General features: G+C 38.1%; 1 protein-coding gene across 2 annotated transcripts; it reads left to right on the forward strand.

Annotated features, from left to right (window-relative positions):
* Window positions 1-16211: 16211 nt before the first annotated feature.
* Window positions 16212-22430, forward strand: LOC143885205 (VAN3-binding protein-like). Of its 2 annotated transcripts, none has more exons than XM_077389264.1 (7): window positions 16212-16572; window positions 17834-17953; window positions 19752-20166; window positions 20690-20896; window positions 21013-21062; window positions 21860-21917; window positions 22018-22430. In XM_077389264.1, exons 1-7 carry the CDS (start codon window positions 16276-16278, stop codon window positions 22218-22220), a joined length of 1350 nt encoding a protein of 449 aa, XP_077245379.1. In that variant the 5' UTR covers window positions 16212-16275; the 3' UTR covers window positions 22221-22430. The 2 variants fall into 2 exon arrangements, with proteins under 2 accessions (XP_077245379.1, XP_077245380.1); XM_077389265.1 differs by having other exon boundaries at window positions 16213-16572; window positions 17837-17953.
* Window positions 22431-24467: the final 2037 nt, after the last annotated feature.

Here is a 24467-nt window from a genome sequence, read left to right on the forward strand (position 1 = left end):
TCTCTCTCTCTATATAATACTGATAAATTAATTGAAGGCCATCACTTCCTACGGCGCCACCCCCATTTTCGGCGGCGTACGACACAGAGAGATTTGCTACCATTATTGCTTCTGAAATTCAAATCGTGTTGGTCTGCTCGGGCAGAGAAAAAGGGGTGGCATTATCAAATTAGATCTTCCTTTCTTTCTGTGTGAATAATTTTTGTGAGATTATTTTTTAGCCACCCTGTAGGATAATACACCTCCCTTTTAACTTGATTTTGATGCAAAAAGCGTTTAAAGTCTGACCACAATTCACGTTAGAAGGGAGGTGTATTATCCTGAAGGGGGATAAAAAATCATATCCCTGATTTTTGCTTCCTCTTTGTTCTGTTTTTTTGCCCTTTTCTCTTCCTCGGTTTCTGCCCTCTCTTGCTTTCTCGTTTATAGCGTCGGAGCGTTGTTGTTGGACAACTATTTAATTAAACTTTAATAGGCAAGAGAAGAGTCCTTTTCCTCTTTTTCTTTTCGTTCTCTGTTTTTTTATTACTTTTGTCTCCCTTGAATAACCGTGGAAGTACAAAATTACTAGTGTTATTACTCTTAGTTAAGCCTTGATAGGATTTTGCTTTCCCAACATTTCCAGAAGAATACTGCAATCCAAACAGTAAAGGCTTCAGTATTGACTATTGGGTATGATAATCAAAGTTGTTTTTAAGGAAATTCTGTGGATTACCAGAAGAGAAGTGCAAAATTAAACAAAGAACACTAAAAAGATAGTTGGATGCAGGGGTTTCAATGGACCCAGATGATCCTATGGATTGAAAGAACTTATGTTTAATGGACATGATTTGGGCACAGTAGTTGGATAAATGTGCATATCGATCGGATCCATGTCCCAAGGTCTCCGAAATTATTTTAGATCATGAACCCGATGTAGTCACAAATTCGGATGAAGCCTCTTAGATCCCAATGGAGGACACCAGTGTACGAAAATACCTTTCATATTTCCCTTCATTTGTCTGCTTATTATGGGCATTTTTTTAAACATTTCAAAACTCTAATCAAAATGATATGTGACAATTTATTTTCCCATTTTTTTATTTTTTTTGACGACAATTCTATTCTCTCAAAAAAAAAAATTTATTTTTTTATTTTTTATGACATAGGGTATCCCCATGCCAATTTGTAGGGCAGGACTATTCCCTGTGGATGTACGCAATCACCCGTAAACCACGTGCATCGGATAAGCCCGGGGGATTCGAACGCTCGGTCACTGGAGAGGACACCCATGACTTTAAGCCAAAGAGCCACGCCCGTATGGGTTTATTCTCTCAATTTTCTTTCCTATTCTCTTTAACCCTAAGCCCTAACTATGTACAATGTCGGTAGGACCTAAGACATTGATGAACGGTCTGATTTGAAATGGATCATGACCCAGACTCAAAATGTAAGATCCAAAAGTCACTCCAAAAGAATCTGTCCATAATGAATCTCAACGGATCGTGACTAAGACATACTCCTATTTGGATGAGGAAAGTGATCTTCCTATCTACTCTTAAATGGGCCCCACTTTTTTGATGCAAACCTACATCTCTCTCATGCACTTGTTGACTACAATTTGGTGGTTGTGATTATTAAGTAGTGGTTGTTTAGTGCGCATTCCATATCTCACATGAAAAGAAAAGGACCCTTGGGAATTTTCAATAACTTATTGAGGATTCCAAGGAAAATACCTTCTTCTTTCACAAACCTCTGCTCTCCAGAGAGGAAATAGACAGCTTTACCTTTGACCCCACCCTTACTACAAGTGGGTCCCATTTCTTAGAGAGTGCTTCTCTACTTTGTCTCCTTATCTCTTTCCTTTTCGAATTAAATGAAATGGGGACACACTAAAGAGCGTCATTTATGCTTTGACATGGCCCTTCTCTTTACTTGGTGCCCAGACATTTCTTTCCTCTTAGACAAAGCATCTTCCTCCCTCATATTCTTCCTTGGGAATCCAACTTAATCTTGGTGAATCTTCATATTTGTCTTTGTGAGTGATATGTGCATATAGAATTGGGCTATGTCATCAGTCAAAGACTCAAAGGTAAGAAAGTGTGAGAGCCTTCCTCTATTCAGACTCTCCAATGAGGTTCATGTGCTAAAGATAAAGCTTTGCTTTTTAGCCGCCCATTAGAAAAAACCAGAAATGGGTCCAAGTCTCCAGCTCTAGCTCTAGTCATGACAAAGATGGGAAACCAACTTTTGATTCTTTGGATCTCTCCAAATAAATGCTCTCCTAGGTGCTATCTATAAGCATTAGCTGCATCAAGTAAGAAGGAAAGATAGAAAACACACCCATTGCACAGACCCACAAGGCCACAACCAAAAAAAAAAAAGAAAAAAGAAATGAAGAAACATAAAAAGATGGGAAAAATGGAAAAATAATTAGAACAGATATGAAGCATGTGAATGAAATAATATCAAACAATTAAAATATCTTTGCTCGCGCCATAGGATAAAACCTTGTTTTTTAAGGATAAGCATTTTATTAGATAAAAAGACAAAGCGCCCGACCGAGAAAGTCGGTACTACAACAAGCGAGAAAAAACAAGGTGGAAGAAAATAGAATGTCTAGCTCCAAACTTGCCCAACTAACTCTTGGGCAGGTTAGGCAATCCGCCTCACTATTCGCAGATCTTCAAACGTGTTGGAATCTAACTAGAAAATCAGTTGGACAATCCAAAAAATACATGTTTGAAGAGCTAAATTTTCCAGAGGCTCCATTTCTTTCAGCATAAAATTGGAATAAAACAAAAGTTAATGAAAGGTGTATAATAGCTATAAAGAAAATGAGCATGATTTCAAAATAAAGCTAGACCTAAAAATGAAAGGTATTCTAATAGTTATAAAGTTACCGTTGTACATGATAGCTGTACTAAAGTTTACATGTACAAGTTATTTTGTAGCTACAAGAAAATGGCAGGCGCTTTGGGCAATTGCTATTTAGGTACAAAATATTTGCTTTTATGATTAAATTTTTATGAGGTAGAAATAGAGCCAAAACTTAAAAAAGTAAGGTATTTAATAGTTGAGAAAACTGTTGGTGAGCTTAAGCGCACCATTTTTTTGGTGCGCTTAAGTTGTTATAACGCCTCCCATTAGTGCGCTTAAGCGGGACCCAGCAGAACCCAAACATTTAAACGAATGGGAGGTGTTATAACAACTTAAGCGTACCAAACAAATGGTGAGCTGAAGCGCACAAACAGTTTTCTCTTTTTATATATATATATATGTATAAAATATTTGTTCTTTTTATATTCGATATTTAATAGTTACAAAGGAATTTATATTCATAGGATATTTAATAGTTAAAGGAAATTTTACGTTTATAAGGTTTTAGATAACCTTGAGCCCCCAAGTTTTCAAATTATATGTAGTATAGAGTGAATTTTATATGGTGCCAGCCCGTAGGAGCAAGTATTTAAAAAATACGTGGCCTATATTATTCGATGATCCAAACCATTCATATGTTGGACCCGCAATATCCATTGGATGATCCCAACCTTTGTGTTTGTAGAGGAACAACAACACATTCTATAAACTTCTACATATTGAAGGGTTAGATCAATCTTTGGAGTTGATTTTCAGAGCACGACCAATTTTAGTTAGGGCCATCAACCCGACTATTTTTTAAAAAAATGGTTTGACACCATATAAAAACTCATATAAAGTATAGATTAGGTTTAAGCAAAGTATTTTATATCTAAAAGACAGAGATATTAGAATTATAGGGTTTTTAAATAGCCTAGGGGCTTGTGTGCATGACAGCCCAATCTTTCTCATTGATTTGAGTAAAGTGATCCATTAGCCCACTTTTCTTCTCTGGGCCGGCCCTCTCTAGGGTATTTCACTTATTTGATCTCCACTAGTATTAAAGATTTTGGGGTTGCTCATGGCAAACCCCAATCATCTAGTTTTACATTACATAGTATATAAATAAAAAAGGGCTATTGATCTTGGCAGTAGCATGTTCTGATAATTGCACCAACTCATCTTGTCTTTTATTATTTGAACAGCTGTCAATGCTTATTACAGTTCCCAAAAAGATCTCAACAGCCAATTAAAACAGAAAAGACAGGCTGGGTTTGTGCAATTATTAAAGGGAGCTGATATTTCCGCTCCACTTTTAGACCAATCCACTCCAAATTTGGAGTGGATTGGTCTTTGGAGTGGATTGGTATAAAAGTGGAGCGGAAATATCTAAAGCATAGGGGAGTTGATATTTCCGCTCTCCTTTTAGACCAAGTTGGAGTGGATTGGACTAAAAGGGGAGTGGAAATATCAATTTCCTTATCAAAACATGATAGTGCCAAATATCATTAGCGTGAAATATTTACATTCTTAGTAAAAGAAACTACATATTCTTAAGGTGAAATAGCTCCGGGGATTACCAAGTTTTCCCATGTGAGAGAAAGAAAGAGAGAGAGTTAATTAAAGGGATTTGCTAGGCAATATCGAGGAAAAACATTTCACTGCTCAGTTTTGCATGAGAGAACAGCCACCTCAGATGAATTAAATGAATAAGACAAAATCTGCTAAAAAGTAAGCCTGTGTGGCTGTTCTCTACTGTGAAAGAGAGCCGAGAAATAGCTTTCTGCGATATTGCCTACCAAATCCCGTAAGTAAAATGTGTGTTTTTTTCTCTCTCTTTGGCTGGTAGTTTGTATCATGGTTTTAAATTTTGACCGAAATTTTGGATTTTGGTAGACTGAAACCGAAATTTTCTGAAATTCCGAATTTCGGCCATTACCAAATTTCGGCAGAAATTTCGAAATGAATTAAATATTATTTTTTAATTAATACCAAATTTCTTCCGAAATTTCAGTTTTCCGAAGGTCCGAAACAGTTACCGAAACCGAAATTTTAAACCATGGTTTGTATACTGCCGACATAATGACTGTAGTTAGTTACAAGATTGGTAAGCTGTTTGCAGAAGGGCAGAAGGGCCCATCCATGGTGGACCCCACAAGATGTGAACGGTTCCTATCCATAGATAGTCTCCGTGGGTGGATGGTCGATATCAAGAATGGGAGTGATCATGATGAACAGTCCCTTTTGGCTTAATGACATGGTAGAGACAGACTATCAAGCTAGAGACAAGACAAGCCTGATATGTAATTAGGTAACTAAAATAGTAAATTAGTTTTCACCAATCAAGACAACGATAAGAAAAGGGGTACTTTTGTCATTATATGAAAATGGATATTTTGCTGTTTTTTTTATGTAATTACTATATTGATAGAAAATTTGTAATAGGGGTGCAACTCGGGTCGGGTTGGGTTGGGTTGAGGCCAACCCTAACCCAACCTGAGATAACATTCCTTCAACCCTTACCCGACCCAACCCAAGTCTCGGGTTGAGGATGGTCAACCCTAACCCAACCCGCCTCCAAATCGGGTCGGATTGACTCTGGTTGAGTTGGGTTGGGATCGGGTCATCTACAACCAAACAGAAAAATACAAGAAAAAAAAAACATAATCCTCAGAAAATCATGATAAAATTAGAAGACGGAGGTCGGGTTCGGGTTGCCAATACCTCAACCCTAAAGCAACCCAACCCAAGAAAATGCCAACCCAACCCGAGCCAAAAACGGGTTGAACCCGTCGGGTTCGGGTTGAGCCCGACCCAAGTTTTAATAGCCTGTAAAATATTCTATGTAATATTAGCCATATCAAAGGGGCATTACTGTCATGTAAAAATGCAATGTAATATAAATAGCAACCACAAGGTTGCATATTCTCTCTATTCTCAAATCTCTTCAAGTTGCACCCATAATTTGTAAGGTTGCATGTCTAGTGTCATAGCTTAAAAAGGAAGGAGCCAAGGAGGAGAGGAAAGGAGAGGAAAGGAGAGGAGAAGGGGCAGGTATATTCTTTGGAAAGGATACCAAGCTGGCAAGTTTGTTAAAACCACCAATCTGCTATGTTTTTAAAGAAACTTCCATCAATCGAGTTTTAAGGTTAAAGGGTTACTGAATTTAGGTGTGCTTCTTCAACGTAGCCGCAATTTGATAGTGCATAAATATTTGCTGAATCTATGCATATTTTGAGAACATTGCGGTGTATATTTAACATTGCATGCTTCAAATCTATGCATCTGCAGGACATTATGGAGCCGCCCTAATGCAGGGGCGTATATGCGATAGCGGAAGCTTTGATATAAATTGATGTAGAGTAGGCTAGCTAAGGGTAAGAGAAGAATGGAAGGGCTGAAAATAGAAGGAACTAACCTGAAATAGGGACTCGGTACAGCAGCAGATGGCTGTATTTTTTTGGGGGTAATCGAGCAGCAGGTGGCTCGGTTGTGAGAGGGCAAAGAAGAGCAGCAGATGGCTCTCTTGTGCAATTTCCGGGCTGCAACAAGGAGCAACCAAATTTTATTTCCAATCCAAGAAAAAACAAAAAACGTTACAATAATGCCTTTTTATAGGCTTTCATTGGCCATTCCTAACTAGACTCATAGTAGGAAGCGAAAACAAGAAAATAATCCCAAAAGAAACTCTCGTCAACTCTATCCTAAAAAATAGGTAAATCTCCTAAAAACTCTAACTCTAATTTACGATCCCTAAAATCTCTAACGCAATCTTTGTAAAGGTAAAACTCCTGAATACAATCTCATATATATTGGACGTCCCAATTAAAGAAAAATCACTAAAAATAATTAAAACAAATTCAAACTAATATAGGACTCTATTGAAGAGTGGTAATCAACGTCGACTGTTGATTTGGGCGCCGTCCAATTGGATCATCAAATTAGTGATTTGGTAGTCCGATTAAGTATCCGACGATCCTAGCCGTTGATCCATGCGATCCGTCGAGATGCACCTGCATCAAACCCCCTTTCTTGAAAAGAACTCACCACGAGTTCAGATCAAGGTTGGCAGATGTAGTTCTTGCTCCGACTTCGAACCGGAGGTATTTCCAAAGGATTAGATATTTCCACTTGGAAATTACTTTGGCATGCATCGATGGACGGTGAGATTTGATTCAAACGGAAAGTAGGCCATCGATATACTCATCGGATTTAGTTGGCGAAGGCAGAAAATAACTTTCACTTTGAGCAACATCAATGACTTTGAATTCATGAAAGCGGACAAGATGTTTTAAGCTAAGAATAAGGAAAAGAACCCCACTAAGAATGGAAGAAGAAGGAAATAGAAGAAATCCTAAATCAGAGTTGGAGAAGAAAAAATTGGAAACTTCTCAAAATTGTTCAAGAAGGAAAGAAGAAGAAGAAGAGGAAGAAAAAAAAAATAGATAAAATCGAAAAAGAACTCTTTATAAGATCGGCAACGTAATTTTACCAGCGTGCTTGGCAACTTGGTAGTTTTTCCTATTTTTTGAAGTCCATTGGGTATCAAGTCATGATGTCAGCTGACTGAAATTCTCCCTTGCCCCACCCTTGCATAGTTAGAAAAACTCCATTTTATGGGACATTTTTTAAGACAATGCGTTTTGTATATTTGCAGTCGTTTAAAATTTTTGAAGTTAAAAAAACTCCATTTTTTTAGAGGAATTAACATTAACGAAATATTTTTTTGCCAACTTTCCAAATTTACCCTCGCTATATTTTGTAAAAGATGAATTTTTAAGAGAAAATTGTTGGTGCGCTTAAGTTGTTATAACGCCTCCCATTCGTTTAAATGTTTGGGTCCCGCTAAAGCACACCAATGGGATGCGTTATAACAACTTAAGAGCACCAACAGTTTTCTCAATTTTTAAACGTATTAAACACTGTTTTGTGTTTTTGTTTACCATGTTTTTTAACCAATACCATGAGAAGCCTGAATTTTTCCCAACCTTTTTTTGTTGTATCACGTTTTGTTAACTATAATCCCCAGCTTACCCAACAAAAAAAAAAAACTATTGTCCCACCACCAATGCCATCCTATGTAGAGTCGAAGGGCCCATGCATCCATCGTGGTCCCTATGGCTTAATTAGGTCATTAAAATATTGATTTAGTTTCCACTAATCAAGTCAAGGATAAGTAGAGTCGAAGGGTATATTTGTAATTTAATTAAAGCGGATATTTTAGTTTTTTTCTTTTTTTTTTTTTGGTGGTGTCATTGTTTGCAAGGAGAGGAGAGGAGCAAAGAGGCAAGTTACATATTTTTATTGGAATAGCGTCTGCCGTCCGGTCGCACCACCAAAATATACTCTCCTTTTAATTAGGTCATTGATATTCCCACTACGATGTTTTGATAGAAGCAAATTAAGAAAGAAAAGACAAGATGAGTTAGTACCACTATCAAAACATGACTGAGAATATAGGTAGCCTTTATGTATTAATATTCCTGTGGGAGATCCCAAATTGCCAATCATGGAAAATATCATGTGATAGACTGAAAAAAGATCAAAAGAGTGCGAGTGTGTGTAGGGCTGTAGCCTTTTGAGCACCAAATTCCCAAGTTCCCAAGTCCCCAAAATAAATCTCTCTCTCTTTCAAAAAATAAATAAAAATATACCTTAAAGGGAAATGATATCAGCACAACTACGTTTTTATAATAGGCGATAACTCATCTTGTTCTATATGCTTAACGAGCTATTACAACAGGCTCGACACAAAAAAAATAAAAAAAAACCGAACCCGCAGATCAGTAGAGGGACTGCACATTATGGAAACCTCTATAGATCAGAGAGTTAGGATCATCCTATTGAGATTTAACTATCGAGGCACGTAACAAATGAACGGTTTGGATCATCCTATGAAATTGGACTAGACTTTTGCCCACATGCCATGTAAAATCTCCTTGTCATGTTTAAAAGCAGAATGTTTGTTTAACAATTGAATGCCACTTACTTTAACACCGATCTCATGTTTCAAATCTTAGCTTTTCTAGAAACAAAACTGAAGATAAGTTAGAGATAGGGAAGAAAAAGAGAAAAAGAGGAGGTTGATGTTATAAAAAAGATAGTTGTGAAACATGTGAGGGCAATTTTGTAACATAAAAAGTTAAAACAGGGCGTTTAGAAGAAAACAAAAGAAAAGTGAGACTGAGAAAGAGAAAGATGAATATATGTGTATATAGTTTAAAGGCTTTTGGTCAGGAAGGAGTAACGCATGGATTTTGCATGAGAAAATGACCTTCTTTCAGGCACGCCTTCACGTTAAAGTTACGAGGAGTGGCAGTATCAAAATAAAGGGTTCTTTTTCTGCCCTAAATTTGTCGTTTTCTTTAAATATGTCGGGTTCGGATGTGGGCAAGACCTGAATCCCCTGAAACATAATCACTCTCTCTACTTTTCGAAGATGGATCCCCGATTGGGTGAAGCCAGCCGTTGGATTAATAGTACATTATCATTTATGTGGGTCCTGCAAGTAGGGGCATTGTGAGGGGGTTCACATTTTGTGGGTCCCACATTCTGAGTGGACATCTCACTGTTGAAATTAACGGTCTGATTTTTCTTAAGATCAAGGGGTTTGATTCATCTAATCAAAGTGGGGTCTGTGGGAATGTTCAGTGCATGTGATTTCTAGTTGGATTAACCTAGATCATGTACACATGAAGAAAGTGGGGCCCAAAAGTGACTATTACTGAAAAGATTAGTTGTCTGCTTGGTTTTCCTTTACCATTTTCCAAAAAATGAAAGTTGAAGATTCAAAGGGGAGAGGGACGGGAGAGAGAGAGAGAGCATGGGACCGTTATTCTCGCTGTGTTTCAAATTTCAAAAATGCGATTAGGACTTTCTCTGAGGTCTTAATTTTTTGATTAAATAAATTTAATGAATTTGATGGCATGTTTACCTACTAAGAAATTTTTTTATGGAATATTCGAGCTCTAAGTATCTCCCTATCTCCCACTCTGCTCATCACTAGGACCCACTAATATTCTATGGAATATTTTTTCATTGTTGCCAAATATGCCTTCGTGTTAAGTGGTCCTAGATGACCTCTGAGTGCATGTCCCCAAAAGGCTGCTAGAACAGGATGTTGGCACCGTAGCTAGGTCCGAACCATGTCCATTGTGTCGGGACCCGAGTAGAACTCACCCCTAAAAGCTAGCCGTTATGGGAAGAGCGCCCGTGTCCTTATAAGCCCATCCACGTCCCTTCACTTTACCGATGTTGGATCTTTGCTTATGCAGGGAATGCCCAACACATTGGATCCAAATATATATCCTAAGTTCTAAATTATTTACGAAACTAACCTAGTTGCAGCAACCAAATCTGATGGAGAGTCCTAGATCCAAATCGAGGGCGCGATGTATGAAAATACCTTTAATATTTTTCTATTTACATTTATTCGTGAGGGATATTGGTGTAATATTTTAAAATGCTACTCAAAACTGCAAAAACCATTTCATTTTCTCACTTTTAATTTTGATGAGGGCGATCTCTCTAGTTTTTTCCCTCTTCTCTTCTCTTCTCTCCCCTTACCCTAAGCCATAATTGTGTACAGCATAAGTAGGACCTAGGACGCAACGTTGGATGGTTCAATTAGAAATGGATCATGACCCAGACTCATAAACTAGGATCCAGAAAACACTCCCAATAGGGTCCAACAAATAAGGAATCCGAATCGATCATGACCAAGTTATAATTGGATCCAATCCGAAATGGATCTGTTGACACCCCTATATGTGCTGTATACATGCTTACGTGGCATACATGTTTAGCAATTGATCCCTCTGATTTGTTTTTTTTTTTTTGAAATGGTAATGATTTATGAATGATTATTAGCCGACCTCCGGGTATGCTGAAATCGAAACCGAGAGACCCTCCATACAGGGCGGAGGGACATATAGCGTGCGGTGGCCACACCTCCCCCCGATGACTCCCCTTTTATACTACAACAAAAAGGGTTTTACCGGCATTAGGTAAGTTGGATTAGACCTTCCCACTCATGATCATGTTGAGGCACAAACCCTAATAAGAATTGAGCTACAAACTAAACTTCCTCCGACTTGAAGGATCTGGACCTAAAACCTGTAGAAAATGGTCTATTAAGAAAATAATGCACCTTATGGATTTAAGTAAGACCTTTTTCTTGGTATTGTTGTGCCAAACACATCCTCCATTTTTCTCGATTTGCAGAGGGGAGTAGTGGCTCATATCATTAGATTAATATTTGGCAGAACATGGAAAAACCACCTAATGGCATGTTTCACAACTATAAAAAAAGTATTCCATGGATTATTAGTGGGAATTCAGTTGGTTTACCATATTATTTTCATCACCTAATTGTTTGATTGATGGAATCATGTCATTGGAAGGTGATTGTTAACTACTTTTAAGGAAAGAATTTTCCATTTTCATGATTTAGAGAGAAATCACTGTTATGGTTGTGGCTTATTAGCTTTTGAATGCTATTACAAATCCCAAGACACTCTCAACAGCCAGTATAAAAGTGGTTAATAAAGTGTCAATTGTCACTATTGAAATAAAGTGCCTTCTTTTAACTATTAGATACCTTATAATTATAAATTTCTTTATAATGTTTAAATGCCTTATACATGTCAATTTCTCTATATCTATTAAATAAATTTCTTTATATAATTTGGCACATTGATTGGACTATCGCATGATAGATACCCTTAATTTGGTAAGTCATATAGTAGAAATTCTATGACAACAATCTATAGAGGTTGCATAAGATGTAGTTTCTATTTAGATCGGAGGGCTATGATCCGCCAATGGAAAAATATTTTGGGACGCAACCTATTTACGTTTATGGCCCATCAAATGGACGGTTTGGATTATCCTATGGTGTGGTATGGGCGGGGCCTACGTTGTTCAAAGATGGGCCCACCATTCCACCAATGGTTTCTGTTGGGCCCACCAACTGTTCCTGTTGTGTGTGTGGAGAGAGAGAGAGAGAGAGAGAGCGACCGGTCAAATGGTGGGAATACGTTAGCCAGCCGTCGCGCCGGGGGGGGGTATCAGCGCCCTATAAATTTCTTTATAATGTTTAAATGCCTTATACATGTAAATTTCTCTATGTCTGTTAAATAAATTTGTTTATATAATTTGGCACATTGATTGGACTATCGCATGATAGATACCCTTAATTTGGTAAGTCATATAGTAGAAATTCTATGACACCAAAAACCACACTTATGGGATGATTCCAATCCTTGAGTTAATGGCTTGCAAAGGGATGGTTAAAAGAATAGGCAATGCTCACATTAAAGGTTGATTATTTGTTTGGGGTCAATTTTCGACAGAGAACGGAGAAAGGGGAGGATTCAATGAGTGGGAAAAGGAGAAGGGAATTGGTAGGTCATGGATATTAAAATCTTAGCTCTGTTATGAGATTTTATTATATTCGATAATTATTTTGTTCCATCTCTCCCAGACACCTCAATCCTCTTTCATTTTCAGAAAATTATTTGAGGTAAAAGAATCTCCATGTTGAAAAGCATGGTTTTAAATTTCGACCGAAATCCTAAATTTCGGATTTCGGTGTAGACCGACACCGAAATGGGTAAAAACCGAAATGGTCATTTATTTTGTGGTTTTTCTAAAATTTGACCCAAAAAATCTTTTTTTTTTTAATATTAATTTAATATTTCACCGAAATTTAATATTGAATAAAATATTAGTTTCGGGTTTGGTACCAGAGTTCGACCGAAATTTCGGTCGAAATTTAGAAATTTCAAGGTCTGAAACCGGTACTGAAACCGAAATTTTTAACCTTGTTGAAGAGTCTCATTATACTAACAATCATCTGGGTAGGCCCATGTCAAACGTGTCACGGAGTTCTCCTATTTAATGGTTTTCATAGTATCATTCCTTTCATGTTATAGGTTAATAATAGACTTACCCCATTCCTTGACTTTATGTGCATTTTTCATTAGAATTATTGTAAAATTCCCATTCTTGGTCTCTACTTTGGATATTTTGGGTACTGTATTTAATAGATTTAATGTTTAAATCCTAATCTCTGGCTTGCTATCAATTAATCCGCATGGAAAGAAAATAATGGGAAAATAAGAAAGATTCTTAGAATGTTTTCTTATCCTTTTCTTTTCCTTTCTTTTTCCATTTGTCATGTCATTTCCTTTTTCTTTCCACGCGAAGTGATGCAACTGAACGAAGCTAAAAAAATATTTGTTTAGCGAGATTAGTCTTAGCCTTTCACATAAAAAGTGAAAGTGCATACACCATGTCAATCGTTTGATTGATAAGTAGCCCATTTGTCCAGAGTACCGATCATGATCCAAGTTCATGTATAACTCAATTGGATTGGGACACATACTTGCCTAGGTTCAGCAGAATCCGACCCATTAACAACCACAACTAATGCCCTAATTTAAGAGAAACCAAACATTCAACTTATGCCCTAATTTCACATAATAGACATGATCACCTCAATGAAAACAATTGTATCATTATATTCAAAAATAATTTTCTATGTTATTCAAGAGATATTTAAGAAAGTCACAGTACACCGATATGAGTCGAGTTTCGGGTTTCATTTTTCGGGTTTGCTTCCTTTAATACCCAAGATTGAGTCGGGTTTTCCAATTTAAATCCCGACCCATGTTATTTTTGGGTCAGGTCGCGTTGATGCGGCTAGGGTAAAACCCGACCCAAGTCGCAGCCCTAGTTCAACCTTTGTTTGTTTGGTTGCCTTCCCTCGGTGGAACCGAAAGTGAAAAAGGAAACTTTGTGGTTTCATTATTTTTCTTATGGGAAATGATATATGTGCCCTTATTTCTAGTGTAAAAGAGTCGTTATAACTAGGGCTGCAACTCGGGTCGGGCGGGTCGGGTTTTGGAGAATCCAACCCTACCCGAGAAATATCTCGGGTCGGGTCGGGTCGGGTTTTTTTTCGGAAAACCCACGATTCCCAAACCCGGCCCTACCCATGATAAATCTCGGGTCGGTTCGGGTTGGGTCGGGTTTTTTCACGTTGACGCAAATTTTTAAGGAAAATTCTTGTTTGGCAAGGCAACTCAACTCATAGAAGTAGAAATTACACTCACATTACACTTGAATCAAACAATGATGTAATTACACTTACATCACACTTGAATCAAACAATGCTGTAATCAAACAATGTTGTAATTACAATCAAACAATGCTGAATCAAACACTTGAATCAACTCAACTCATAAAAGCAGAAATTACACTCACATACAGTAACAGTGGGTTTTCACTTTTAACTTTTGGATAATTACATTTACACCCCCTCTAGTTTCTGACACATCCACTTCTACTCCTATAGTTTAAAATGTGACAAATACACCCCTGTAGTTTCAATTTGTTTAAGGTTTGCCCCCTCAGCTGAAGGTTCGTCCATAGATTGAAGGGTTAGGATGATCCGATGGAGCTGATTTTTTGGGCACACCATATCTATGTCAGGACCCATCAAATGAACGCTTTGGATCATCCAAATAATGTGGGCCCCTACCCGAATCCAAACACTACCAAAAAATCATCCAAATAATGTGGGCCCACATTGTTTGGATGATCCAAAGCGTTCATTTGATGGGTCCTGACATAGATAGGGTGTGCCCAAAAAATCAGCTCCATCGGATCATCCTAACCCTTCAATCTATGGACGAACCTTCAGCTGAGGGGACCTACCTTAAACAAATTGAAACTACAAGGGTGTATTTGTCACGTTTTAAACTATAGGGGTGGAAGTGGATGTGTCAGAAACTAGAGAGGGTGTAAATGTAATTATCCCTTTAACTTTTAACTAACAATAGAAAAAAATGTACATACTATATCTTATGTAACTCGGGTCGGGTCGGGTCGGGCCCCTTCAAACCCGGCTCGACCCGAGATTCATGCGGGCTTTTGAATGCTGAACCCGGCTCGACCCGAAACCCATGAAACCTGAACCCGACCCAAGCTATTTTCGGGTCGGGTCGATGCGGGTCGGGTAAAACCCGGCTTGAGTTGCAGCCCTAGTTATAACTCATAACTACACTAGAGGGCCCGTTCCCAAGGGGGGAAAAAGGAGCGAATATGCCATTCCTTCTTTTTGTTAAAGAAATAAACTTTTTATTAAAGAAATAAAATTCTATATACTTAAAATTTCATGGAAAAAATTCTATGAAAGAAAAAGATGCAAAATCCATCATTTTCAGGAAGAGGAAACTGACTAAAAACCATGGTTTTAAATTTCGACCGAAGTTTCGGAAAAAAATTTCGGTTTTTCAGAAATTTCGAAATTTCGGAAAACATCTGTTTTTTTTTTAATATTAATTTAATATTTCACCGAAATTTAATAATGAATAAAATATTGCTTTTATTTTTTGGTACCAGATTTCGACCGAAATTTCAAAATTTCAAGGTCCGAAACCGGTACCGAAACCGAAATTTTAAACCTCGCCAAAAACACAGAACAAAAATGAGAGAGGAAAAAGCAAAAATCTTAACCAACTTGATTAGCGCAAAACAAAATCCCAAATGTAGGTTAGGTCATTCTTGTCAATTAATCATAAAGGAAGGACATTTTAGTCTTTTGACAAATAGTAGAAGTCTAGAAGATCTGAAGAGTTGCGGGGGGCGAACATTAATAAGAGCACATGAGATCGTATGAGTAAAAATATATCTCTGTTTTTTCTTTTTTTATTCGTCCTTTTCTTTTTGGGAAATGTTTTATTCGCCCCTATTGCTTCCCCGGCCACCCCCCTTCTACTGTAGAAAGCTACTCATAAATACTTGATTTGATACTAGTGCATTCCATCTTTAAAAGCAATGTACGGACAACGCCATAGGATCATCCTAACCGTCTATTTGATGGATGGCCCATAACGTAAATAGATTTTTTTTTCCCATCTAGAGGTTTCATAATATGCTGGTCCTGTCTAAATCGGAGGGCTAGGATCGTCCTAACAAACTATTTATCTTGTTGCACATCAAATGGACGGTTTTGATTATCCTAGAGTGTTTTTTTTTTTTTTTTAAATATTGGACTATGCATGCTTTTTTACACTATAAATTACTGATATCGGCACTACTTCATTTTAATAAGTGCACAAATTCATCTTGAATTTTCTTGTTTAAATGGCTGTCAAAGCTTATTAACAGTTTCCAAAAAGCTATAAAAAGTAACTAAAAACCAAAAGACAAGCTAAGTTAGTGCAATTATTAAAAGAAAAAACCTCAATAAATACACTAGAAGAGGGGGTGGCTAGAGAAGAAAAGGCCCCGAATATTTACAGTTTCCCTTCTTTTTTCTACCGCCTTCTGACATTCCTGCCGTATTTGTCTCTCACCATTCCCTCTATAAAACGCCACCCCTCCAAAACCTCGTCTAAAACCCATCTTAGCCTACGCACCCACTCCTCAATGGAAGAATCCGGCGACTTTTTCCGCCCAGTTTCCGTCACCGTCGCCGGATTTCATCCACCGGAAACTCCACATGAGACAATGGAGTTTCTTTCTCGGTCTTGGAGTTTGTCTGCACTCGAAGTCTCAAAAGCACTCTCTCCCTCTTTTCTCCTAAAAAACCCCGCCGGCGGTGGATCTATACCGGAAGATGTGGCCGGAGAAGTGGAAGATCCGGCCGTTGTTGATCGGAATCCCTTCTCTTTTGCTTCCTCTGCCACGTCACAGCTCGTCATGGAAAGGATTATGTCTCAGTCAGTAAGTAAATGGAAACCAGGATTTTACAATCCTGGAAATGTACAATCCAGGTTTTAGCTTATAAAATCTGGGTCTTAACTCTTAACTTATAAAATACAGGTTTTATAGCTTGTAAAACCCAAGATTTTGGATTTTCTAATCCTGGATTATAAAGTACTTGAAAAAAAAAAATTATTATTTTGGTGAGAGTGTTTTGGGCTTTGGGTCTTTTTGGGTTCTATTTTGTTGTTTTTCTCATTATTTCTATTAAACAGAGGATTTCTGTGTTGGGTTTTGTTTTTTATCTCTTCTTTTTGGGCGTTTCTTAGTGTCTTATTTTAATATTTGTAGTATTTGTTGAGAAAAAAACAGAGTCAAGGAATATAGACTTGTTTTCTTCTGGGTTTTTATACTTTGTTTCCTCTTGAAAAGGATGAGACGTCTGAGTTTTTTGTTGTTGTTTTCTTATCGGATTTGTATTTTCCATAAAAAAAATTGACAGTAATTCTCCTCTTTGTTTTTCCAAACCCATTAGGGTTGTTGAATATTTGGTTTATTAGGACTGATGATGGGTATTCAAGATTCAAGTCTTAAAAACAAGCACTTATCTTTGATTTTCCATTTGGCTTTGCTTCAATCTTTTATGGTTTCTGATACAGTCGCAATTACAGCTAATTTCAGCTCAAAAGTCTCTATTTAGATGGGTTTATCTCAAATGAGAATATATTCCTTAACGTTCAAGATTCCAAAATAGGCTCCTCTTTGATTTTCCATTTGGGTTTTAGCTACCTTTTATGGCTTCTGATACTTTCTCAAGTTACAGGACTGGAGAAAAAAAAAAAGCAGCTGATTTCAGCTGAAAGTCTCTGTTTCGATGGGCTTGTCTTGTATTTTTTAGGCTACTGAAATTGGCAGCACCATATGTTTTGATAATTGCACGAACTCAGCTTGTCATTTCTTTTTTTAATTGGCATCTGGGAGCTGAAACAACCTTTTAACAACTCTGTAAATAGTAAAAGACAGAACCAGCTAGTTCAATTATCAAAACATGGTTGTGCCGATACCGGAACTTTTTTACTGCTTTTCCATGTTTTGATAACTGCACGAACTCATCTTGGCCTTTTCATTTATAAATGGCTTCTGGGAGCTTTCTGGCAACTGTTACAACCTTTTAACAACTCTTTAAATAGTGATAGACAGAATGAGTTAGTGCAATTATCAAAAATGATTGTGCTTATTTCACTTTCCTCTCTTTTTTTTCTAACTGTTTTCGTCTTTCCAGCAGGAAGTTTCACCTCTTACATCAGGAAGGCTGTCTCACAGTAGTGGCCCTTTAACCGCCGGTGGGTCTCTCACGGACAGCCCTCCGGTATCTCCGTCCGAAATGGATGACGTTAATAAGGTCTGTATTTTGCCTCTCCATATTTTTTACTGTTCTCTGTTTTTATTACGTGAAAAAGATAAAGTGTGTTAGGATTCTTTAGCTTTAAGAAGTTATATCTATCAGTCATTAATTTATGAATTTTTGTACCTTTTTCTTTCACGCTTGTCACAGAAGATTTTCTGTGATACTGAGAAAACAGGATGCACAGAGTCCCAATTAATGTGCCTGATTAATTTCAGGTGGGTCTATAACTGTGAAGAGTTAATTTTGTAAGGTTAGTTTCAGTTTTCTCTTTGATTGAGAGCTCCAAGAAGGAAACCAAAGACACTAGAAAAGTAATATGGTCTCACCCATTTGAGTATATAAGTCATTGAATTGGGTGTCTTGGTCATCTTGGTATATAATTTTAGGCAGTTTTGGGATTATAGGGAGATTTTTGTAATTTCAACCTTTTGCCTCTCTGTTAGAGTCTCAGAGATTTCTAAGAAGGAAAAAAAACCCTCAAAAAACATTTTAAAAAAGTTGATTTGTCTCACTTGGGTATTTAGTAGGGGTGCAACTCGGGTCGGCCGACGGGTCTCTAAATTTATGTAATCAAGTGTGTAAATTTAAGAAGAAAACTATATTTCCACATCACAAACATTATCACCTCGATGATAACAGTTATATCAATATATTGAAAAATAATTTTCTATGCTAATCAAGAGAGAATTAAAAATGTCATAGTACACCTACATAAGTCGGGTCGGGTTTCGGGTTTTTTTTCTTTAAACCCGACCCTACCCAAGACCCATGATTTCTAAACCCGACCCAACCCAACCCTAGTGTCATGGAAGAGAGGGTGTTTGTGGGGAGATTTTTGTAATTTCACCCATTTTTCTCTCACAAAGCCTTCTTTTTTAGCAGTTGTTTCTGTGCTTTTGTGATTGTTATTGTGTAGTCGTGATTTGTGACTTTTTGGCGTCGAAGGTATTGATTGGTACAGAGCACGGAATCCTTGAAAACTACCTTCTTTCTGCACTAAATCAGGTGTCTTTCCTTTTACCTAAGTACTGAATTACCCCTTCTTTTGTCACAAATCACAGATGTGTCCTTTTTTTTTTTTGTTGTAATGACGAAAGTCCCGGCCTTTTTGGGATTTCTTCATTTTGTAGGAACTGGTACCCTTCATTTTTATTTTATACCACCGCTTTTTATATTGCCACCCACTCCCCTTTTAGTTGACGCCGTCGTATTTTATATTGCCACCACCATGTTTTACTATCAATATGGGTTACTTCATTACTTGCTTGCTCCTTCCCCCATACAAGGCCAAGAAATATTTGGTGACACGCGTTCAGCTACACACCATATACAAGCGGTGGGTGCGCGTATCAAATCACGAGCTGGTCGTCTACGCACCCTGCTCAACTTAAAATATAAAATCCTTTTTTCTGTCCTATTATTCCTCCCTGAGATTTACTAAGCAATTTCGGATTAAACCAGTTTGCCGCTCACTTTTACCGGTGAGAACAGCCACGTAGGCTTATTTTTAGCAGATTTTGTCTTATTCATGTAATTCGTCAATGGTGGGCCTGCGAAATTGCCTAGTAAAATGGGATTTTGTCTTCAGAAACGATGCCCAGGAGATTGTCCTATAAGTCTATAATAACAATCAGCTGTCAGCCAATGTTTCCACCAGTGTAGGGGTATTTTCGTCATAAATTCATTATTTTGTTTTTATATGACACGTGGCAGATTAATAGCTCTTTTGCATGTGGGCGTAAGTTAGATGCTGAGGGCTTAACGTGCGCCTGCGCTTTGTTTCTGGGTGCAGTTTAGCCGGTCGAACAACACGGTAACAACCGGACCCTACAGGGGTGGCGCCGCCGGAGCCGGAGGTGGTGGTGGTGGGAAGACAGTTGGGAGATGGCTAAAAGACAGGAGAGAGAAGAAGAAGGAAGAAACTAGGGCCCACAACGCCCAACTCCACGCCGCCATATCGGTGGCCGGAGTCGCGGCCGCTGTGGCGGCAATAGCTGCCGCGACTGCGGCTTCCTCAGGGAAGGATGAGAATATGTCAAAGACAGACATGGCGGTAGCTTCAGCGGCCACCCTCGTGGCCGCGCAATGCGTGGAAGCCGCGGAGGCCATGGGGGCCGAGCGGGACCATCTAGCTGCCGTAGTTAGTTCCGCCGTTAATGTCCGGTCGCCTGGAGATATCATGACTCTCACGGCGGCAGCCGCAACAGGTACTCAAACATCTCAAGAACTTTTGGGTAAATTTTAGGAGGAAAAATATTTCTAAGACACTTTTCAGTACACTCGAAGGTAAACCATAATGATATGATTTCTCTCTAAATCATGAAAAGAAAAAAATTTCAAGGAAAAAGTTTTCTGTCAGCAATGTTTTTATGGAAAATGCTTTCATGGCAAACAAAATTTGTGAATAAAATGCCAATAATACCCCTATATAAGGGTCAAATTTGCAAAGGAATGGCAACTAGATGCACCCATTGCCAACTAGATTCATTCTGACCCGAATTGGTTTGCAACCATGATTGAGCTTCTTATCGGGGTATTTTAGTCACTGTAAATTTTATAGTTATTTCTCTCAAAATTAATCATGTAGACGGGTATTTTAGTCATTTTCCTGCAAGCCCAATTTACTAGCAGCACTCTCTCCTTTTTTATTTTTATGTGTGTGTGTGTGTTTGTTGAAAAAATTGGAGCTGTAATTTCTGATCTGAATTGGGTTTGTGTTGATTGTAAAAGCTCTTCGAGGGGCGGCGACGCTGAAGGCTAGGGTACTCAAGGAAGTATGGAACATAGCTGCCGTCACTCCAGTGGAGAAAGGCAATGGGGGTAGTGGGAATTTCAGTGGAGAACTCTTGCCTCAAGAAGATAACATGAACTTGCTTGGTCTCTGTAGCAGAGAGCTACTCGCCAGGGGAACCGAGCTTCTCAAGCGCACTAGAAAAGGTGATTCTTGGTTCAATTCAATTTGATTCAGTATATTTTCTACAGTATATTCTGGGAAGTTTTAGAAATTTTGGAAACAGAATATAAAAGTTTCTGTTGGTTGGGATTTGTTTCAGGTTCTCTACATTGGAAGATCGTTTCTGTCTATATCAATCGTCTTGGGCAGGTGGGTTTCTCTCTTTTCCACTGTAACCAATCTTTAGTTACACTCAAAAATATAGAACACTCAAAAATAAATATAGAAACATCATTATCTAATCTCCTTACCATTTTTACCTTAGTTACCTAATCAACCTTTGTTCCGTCATTTAACCAACTTGCCTAATATAATACTAAGATGATCCAACGATGAATTTCAACCTAATCCAACGGTGAGATTTCACAAATTCAAACATGTCCCTCAAATGTCTGAATTGAAAAATCTACGGAGGTTTGATTTGAGCATCCCCCAATAATTAACATCCACTTTCTTTATGCTCACTGTCGAACGATAGTCGATAAAAATCTACGTAGGTTTGATTTGAGCATCCCCCAATAATTAACATCCACTTTCTTTATGCTCACTGTCGAACGATAGTCGATCACTAATGATTGTTGCTGATGATGCTCATTATAATGATTACTATCCATGCCTACTGCTGAAGAATGTGTCGCTTGGAACATGTGCCACGAAGTGAACTTATGAACCTACACTTTTCCCTAAATCTTTACTGATTACATGATTCCTTTTTTAAAACTCCTCGTGTCAAGAGTAGACTTCCTTTCTCAACTCATTTTTAACTTGGTTGTGTTCAAGTCCATGATTGAAGTCAATCAGAACTCCTTGGACTCTACTGAGTATTCGACTGCCTTGCCGAGTTGACTAGGATTTGCTTTGTTTGCATTCTAAAACAGTGCTCTCTCTCTCTTCTCTCTACTATTTTATTTTTAAATTTTAATTTTGATCTCCGTTTTTACATGCAGGTAATGCTGAAGATGAAGAGTAGGCATGTAGCAGGAAGCATTACCAAAAAGAAGAAAAGTAATGCTCATCTTCTTTCATTCTGAATTTTCCTATATTGAAAGATAATTGGAAAATGGGTGCTTCCATTAGAAAGCTACTTATTAGTGTATTTTTTCAGATGTGGTTTTAGAGGTTTGCAAGGACATTGAGGCTTGGGCTGGCCGGCATTTGTTAGAACAAGGAGAGCAAAGGCGCTATTTTGGGCTGAGAACTGTTGGAGGACGTGTCATTGAATTCGAGTGCAGAAACCAGAGAGAATATGATATGTGGACACAGGGTGTCTCCAGGCTCCTCACTATTGTCCAGGAGAAGAAACGTTGAAGAACAATCATATACAGAAAAGCTACCTATGTCATTTTTAAGAAGACCCGTCTGAGATAAGAGCCTTTCAAATGCATATTTTGCGCATTCATCTCTCAATTGGGTCCCATTTTCTACTGTAAATATATATACATCAGTAAGCGTGCTCTGTTTTATTTTTGTTCATAGAGCGCACGGGAATTTCTCAATACAATATCATGTTCTGCGCTATCTTTTGGGAAGATAATCGCTCACTGTTTAGCAGGCAAAAGAAAAGAACAAAGAATTCAAGGGAAGAACGAAAGAAGGTAAGCTGCTACGAGAATGGAATATCCCAAAGCTAATAGTTCTCAACGATTTGAACTAATTGTGTCACCCGAGCGTTTCCGTCCATTTGGGTCCTTAGTGTTTAGAAAATTTGCATGCATATAATGTCTAATTCACCTTCACTTCATCCTTGCTACTTTAAAAGTAGCAGATTTTAATGTTGTGTTGGGCCACTAAGAAGCAGACTGTGGCGGAGATGGAAATGCTTAGATGGATGTGCGGCCACACAAGGTTAGATTGAATTAAAAATTAAGGCATCCGTAAAAAGGTAGGGGTGGCACCAATTGAGGAGGAGATGAGAGAACATCACTTAAGATGGTTTGAGCATATCCAACGTATGCTTTTAATTGCTCTAGTGATAAGAAGTGATTTGTGCCAAGTTGATGGAGTAAAAAGTAGTAGGCACAGACCGAAAACAACTTGGGTAGAAACAGTGAGGAAAGACTTGACTGTTAGGAACATAACAAAGAACATGACCTTGGATATTATAAAATGGAAGAAAATGATCCATGTAGACGAGTCCAACGAGTGTGAAGATTAGACTCAGTCAATTTGAGATGAGTAGATCCTTTCACCTTCTTCATGAAAATTTTCTACGGCCCTGTTCACTTGTTTTCTTACTGCAGGAAAAGAAAAGAAAAGAAAGGAATTTGACGTGGAAAAATGGAAAAGAAACTGTGACGGGAAACTTGTTTTCTCGCTGTTCACTTGCCCAGAAAGCAGACCAAACCCCTGTTTTGCTATTCATAATAGTTCCCCCTTTTTTGAACAGATCCAACCCATTTCTTCCTAACAGATCCAAGCCATTCTTGCTGGAAAAATATGTCTTGAAAACACTTCATTCTTGCATGGAAAAGGGGTTTCCAAAAAACAGAAAAGAGAGAGAGGGAGAGAGAAGCAGGTCTCCTATTTTTGCAGAAAAAAAATTAAAATATGTGACGGGAGAGAAAGAGAAATAACCCAAAATAGATAGAAAGTGCGAGTACCTGCTGACAGAAAGCGGTTTCGAGGGAGAGGGGGTATTGCCAGAGAAGAGGCGGTCGCCGAAGAAGACGAATGTGGGTTTAGGGTTTTTTTCTTCTCAAAAATGAGTTTCAGAGGAGTGAGCCCGACGAATTTTCTCATGTGGGAAAGGAAATGGGTTTTCTTGCTGTTTTGGCGAGAAAGTTGGTGTCCCACGTCAGTATAATTAAATGCCACCTAATATTTGATGGTTTCCTGAGAAATCAAGAGAACAATGGCTCTGTTCACTCGCATTCCCGGGAGACCAAATCCTGGGAAAACACACCATTTTTTCCGAAAAAGCTAAAATTCGCATGTTCACTTGTGTTTACGGGTTTTTGAAGGAGCCTAGGTGGAAAATGTCACATCTGACATGGAAATTGGGAAAAATGATGTGGAAATGAGTCTTTTCTCACAAGTGTGAGATTGCTTTTCCCTTTATTTTGGTGGGATTTGCTTTCCCAGGAAAACTAGTGAAAAAAGGTGGGCAAGCAGCTCCTCGTGAAACCTTTTCCTGCACAGTTCCTGCGCAAGTGAACAGGAGTGGAAAACCTTTTCCTACACAGTTTCCCTGGATTTCTTTTCCTAATGCCACGTCAGATTCCCGTGAAGCCTTTTCTTTTCCTTTCCTGGGAAAACAAGTGAACAGAGAGGATTCATTAGCCGATCCCAACTATTTTGGGACAAAGGCTTAGTTGAGTTGAGTTGTTCTTGATTGTTGTAATGTGAGCATGATACTTTAAAAGATCCGAAAAAAGGGAAGACAACAGAGTTTGTCTAATTATTAAAACATGGTTGTGTTGATATCATTTCCCTGATGCCCATCTGTTTTTCTGGTTGTATATAAAAAAAACCTGTTTTTAATAAAAAGTTTGTAATTCCAATGATAACGCAATTCACATTTCATTCCTAGCTTTTGGCAATGAAACTTGCTTGGTT

Source organism: Tasmannia lanceolata, unplaced genomic scaffold (genome assembly GCF_043159265.1).
Source record: "Tasmannia lanceolata isolate RefF3 unplaced genomic scaffold, GAP_Taslan_0.1 ptg000008l, whole genome shotgun sequence".
Lineage (NCBI taxonomy): Eukaryota > Viridiplantae > Streptophyta > Magnoliopsida > Canellales > Winteraceae > Tasmannia > Tasmannia lanceolata.

Coding starts and splice junctions, on each gene's coding strand:
- LOC143885205 (XM_077389264.1), top strand. CDS start 16,276: ATGGAAGAATCCGGCGACTTTTTCCGCCCAGTTTCCGTCACCGTCGCC. Junction 17,954..19,751: donor AAATGGATGACGTTAATAAG/GTCTGTATTTTG, acceptor TTCTGGGTGCAG/TTTAGCCGGTCGAACAACAC. Junction 20,167..20,689: donor CACGGCGGCAGCCGCAACAG/GTACTCAAACAT, acceptor TGATTGTAAAAG/CTCTTCGAGGGGCGGCGACG.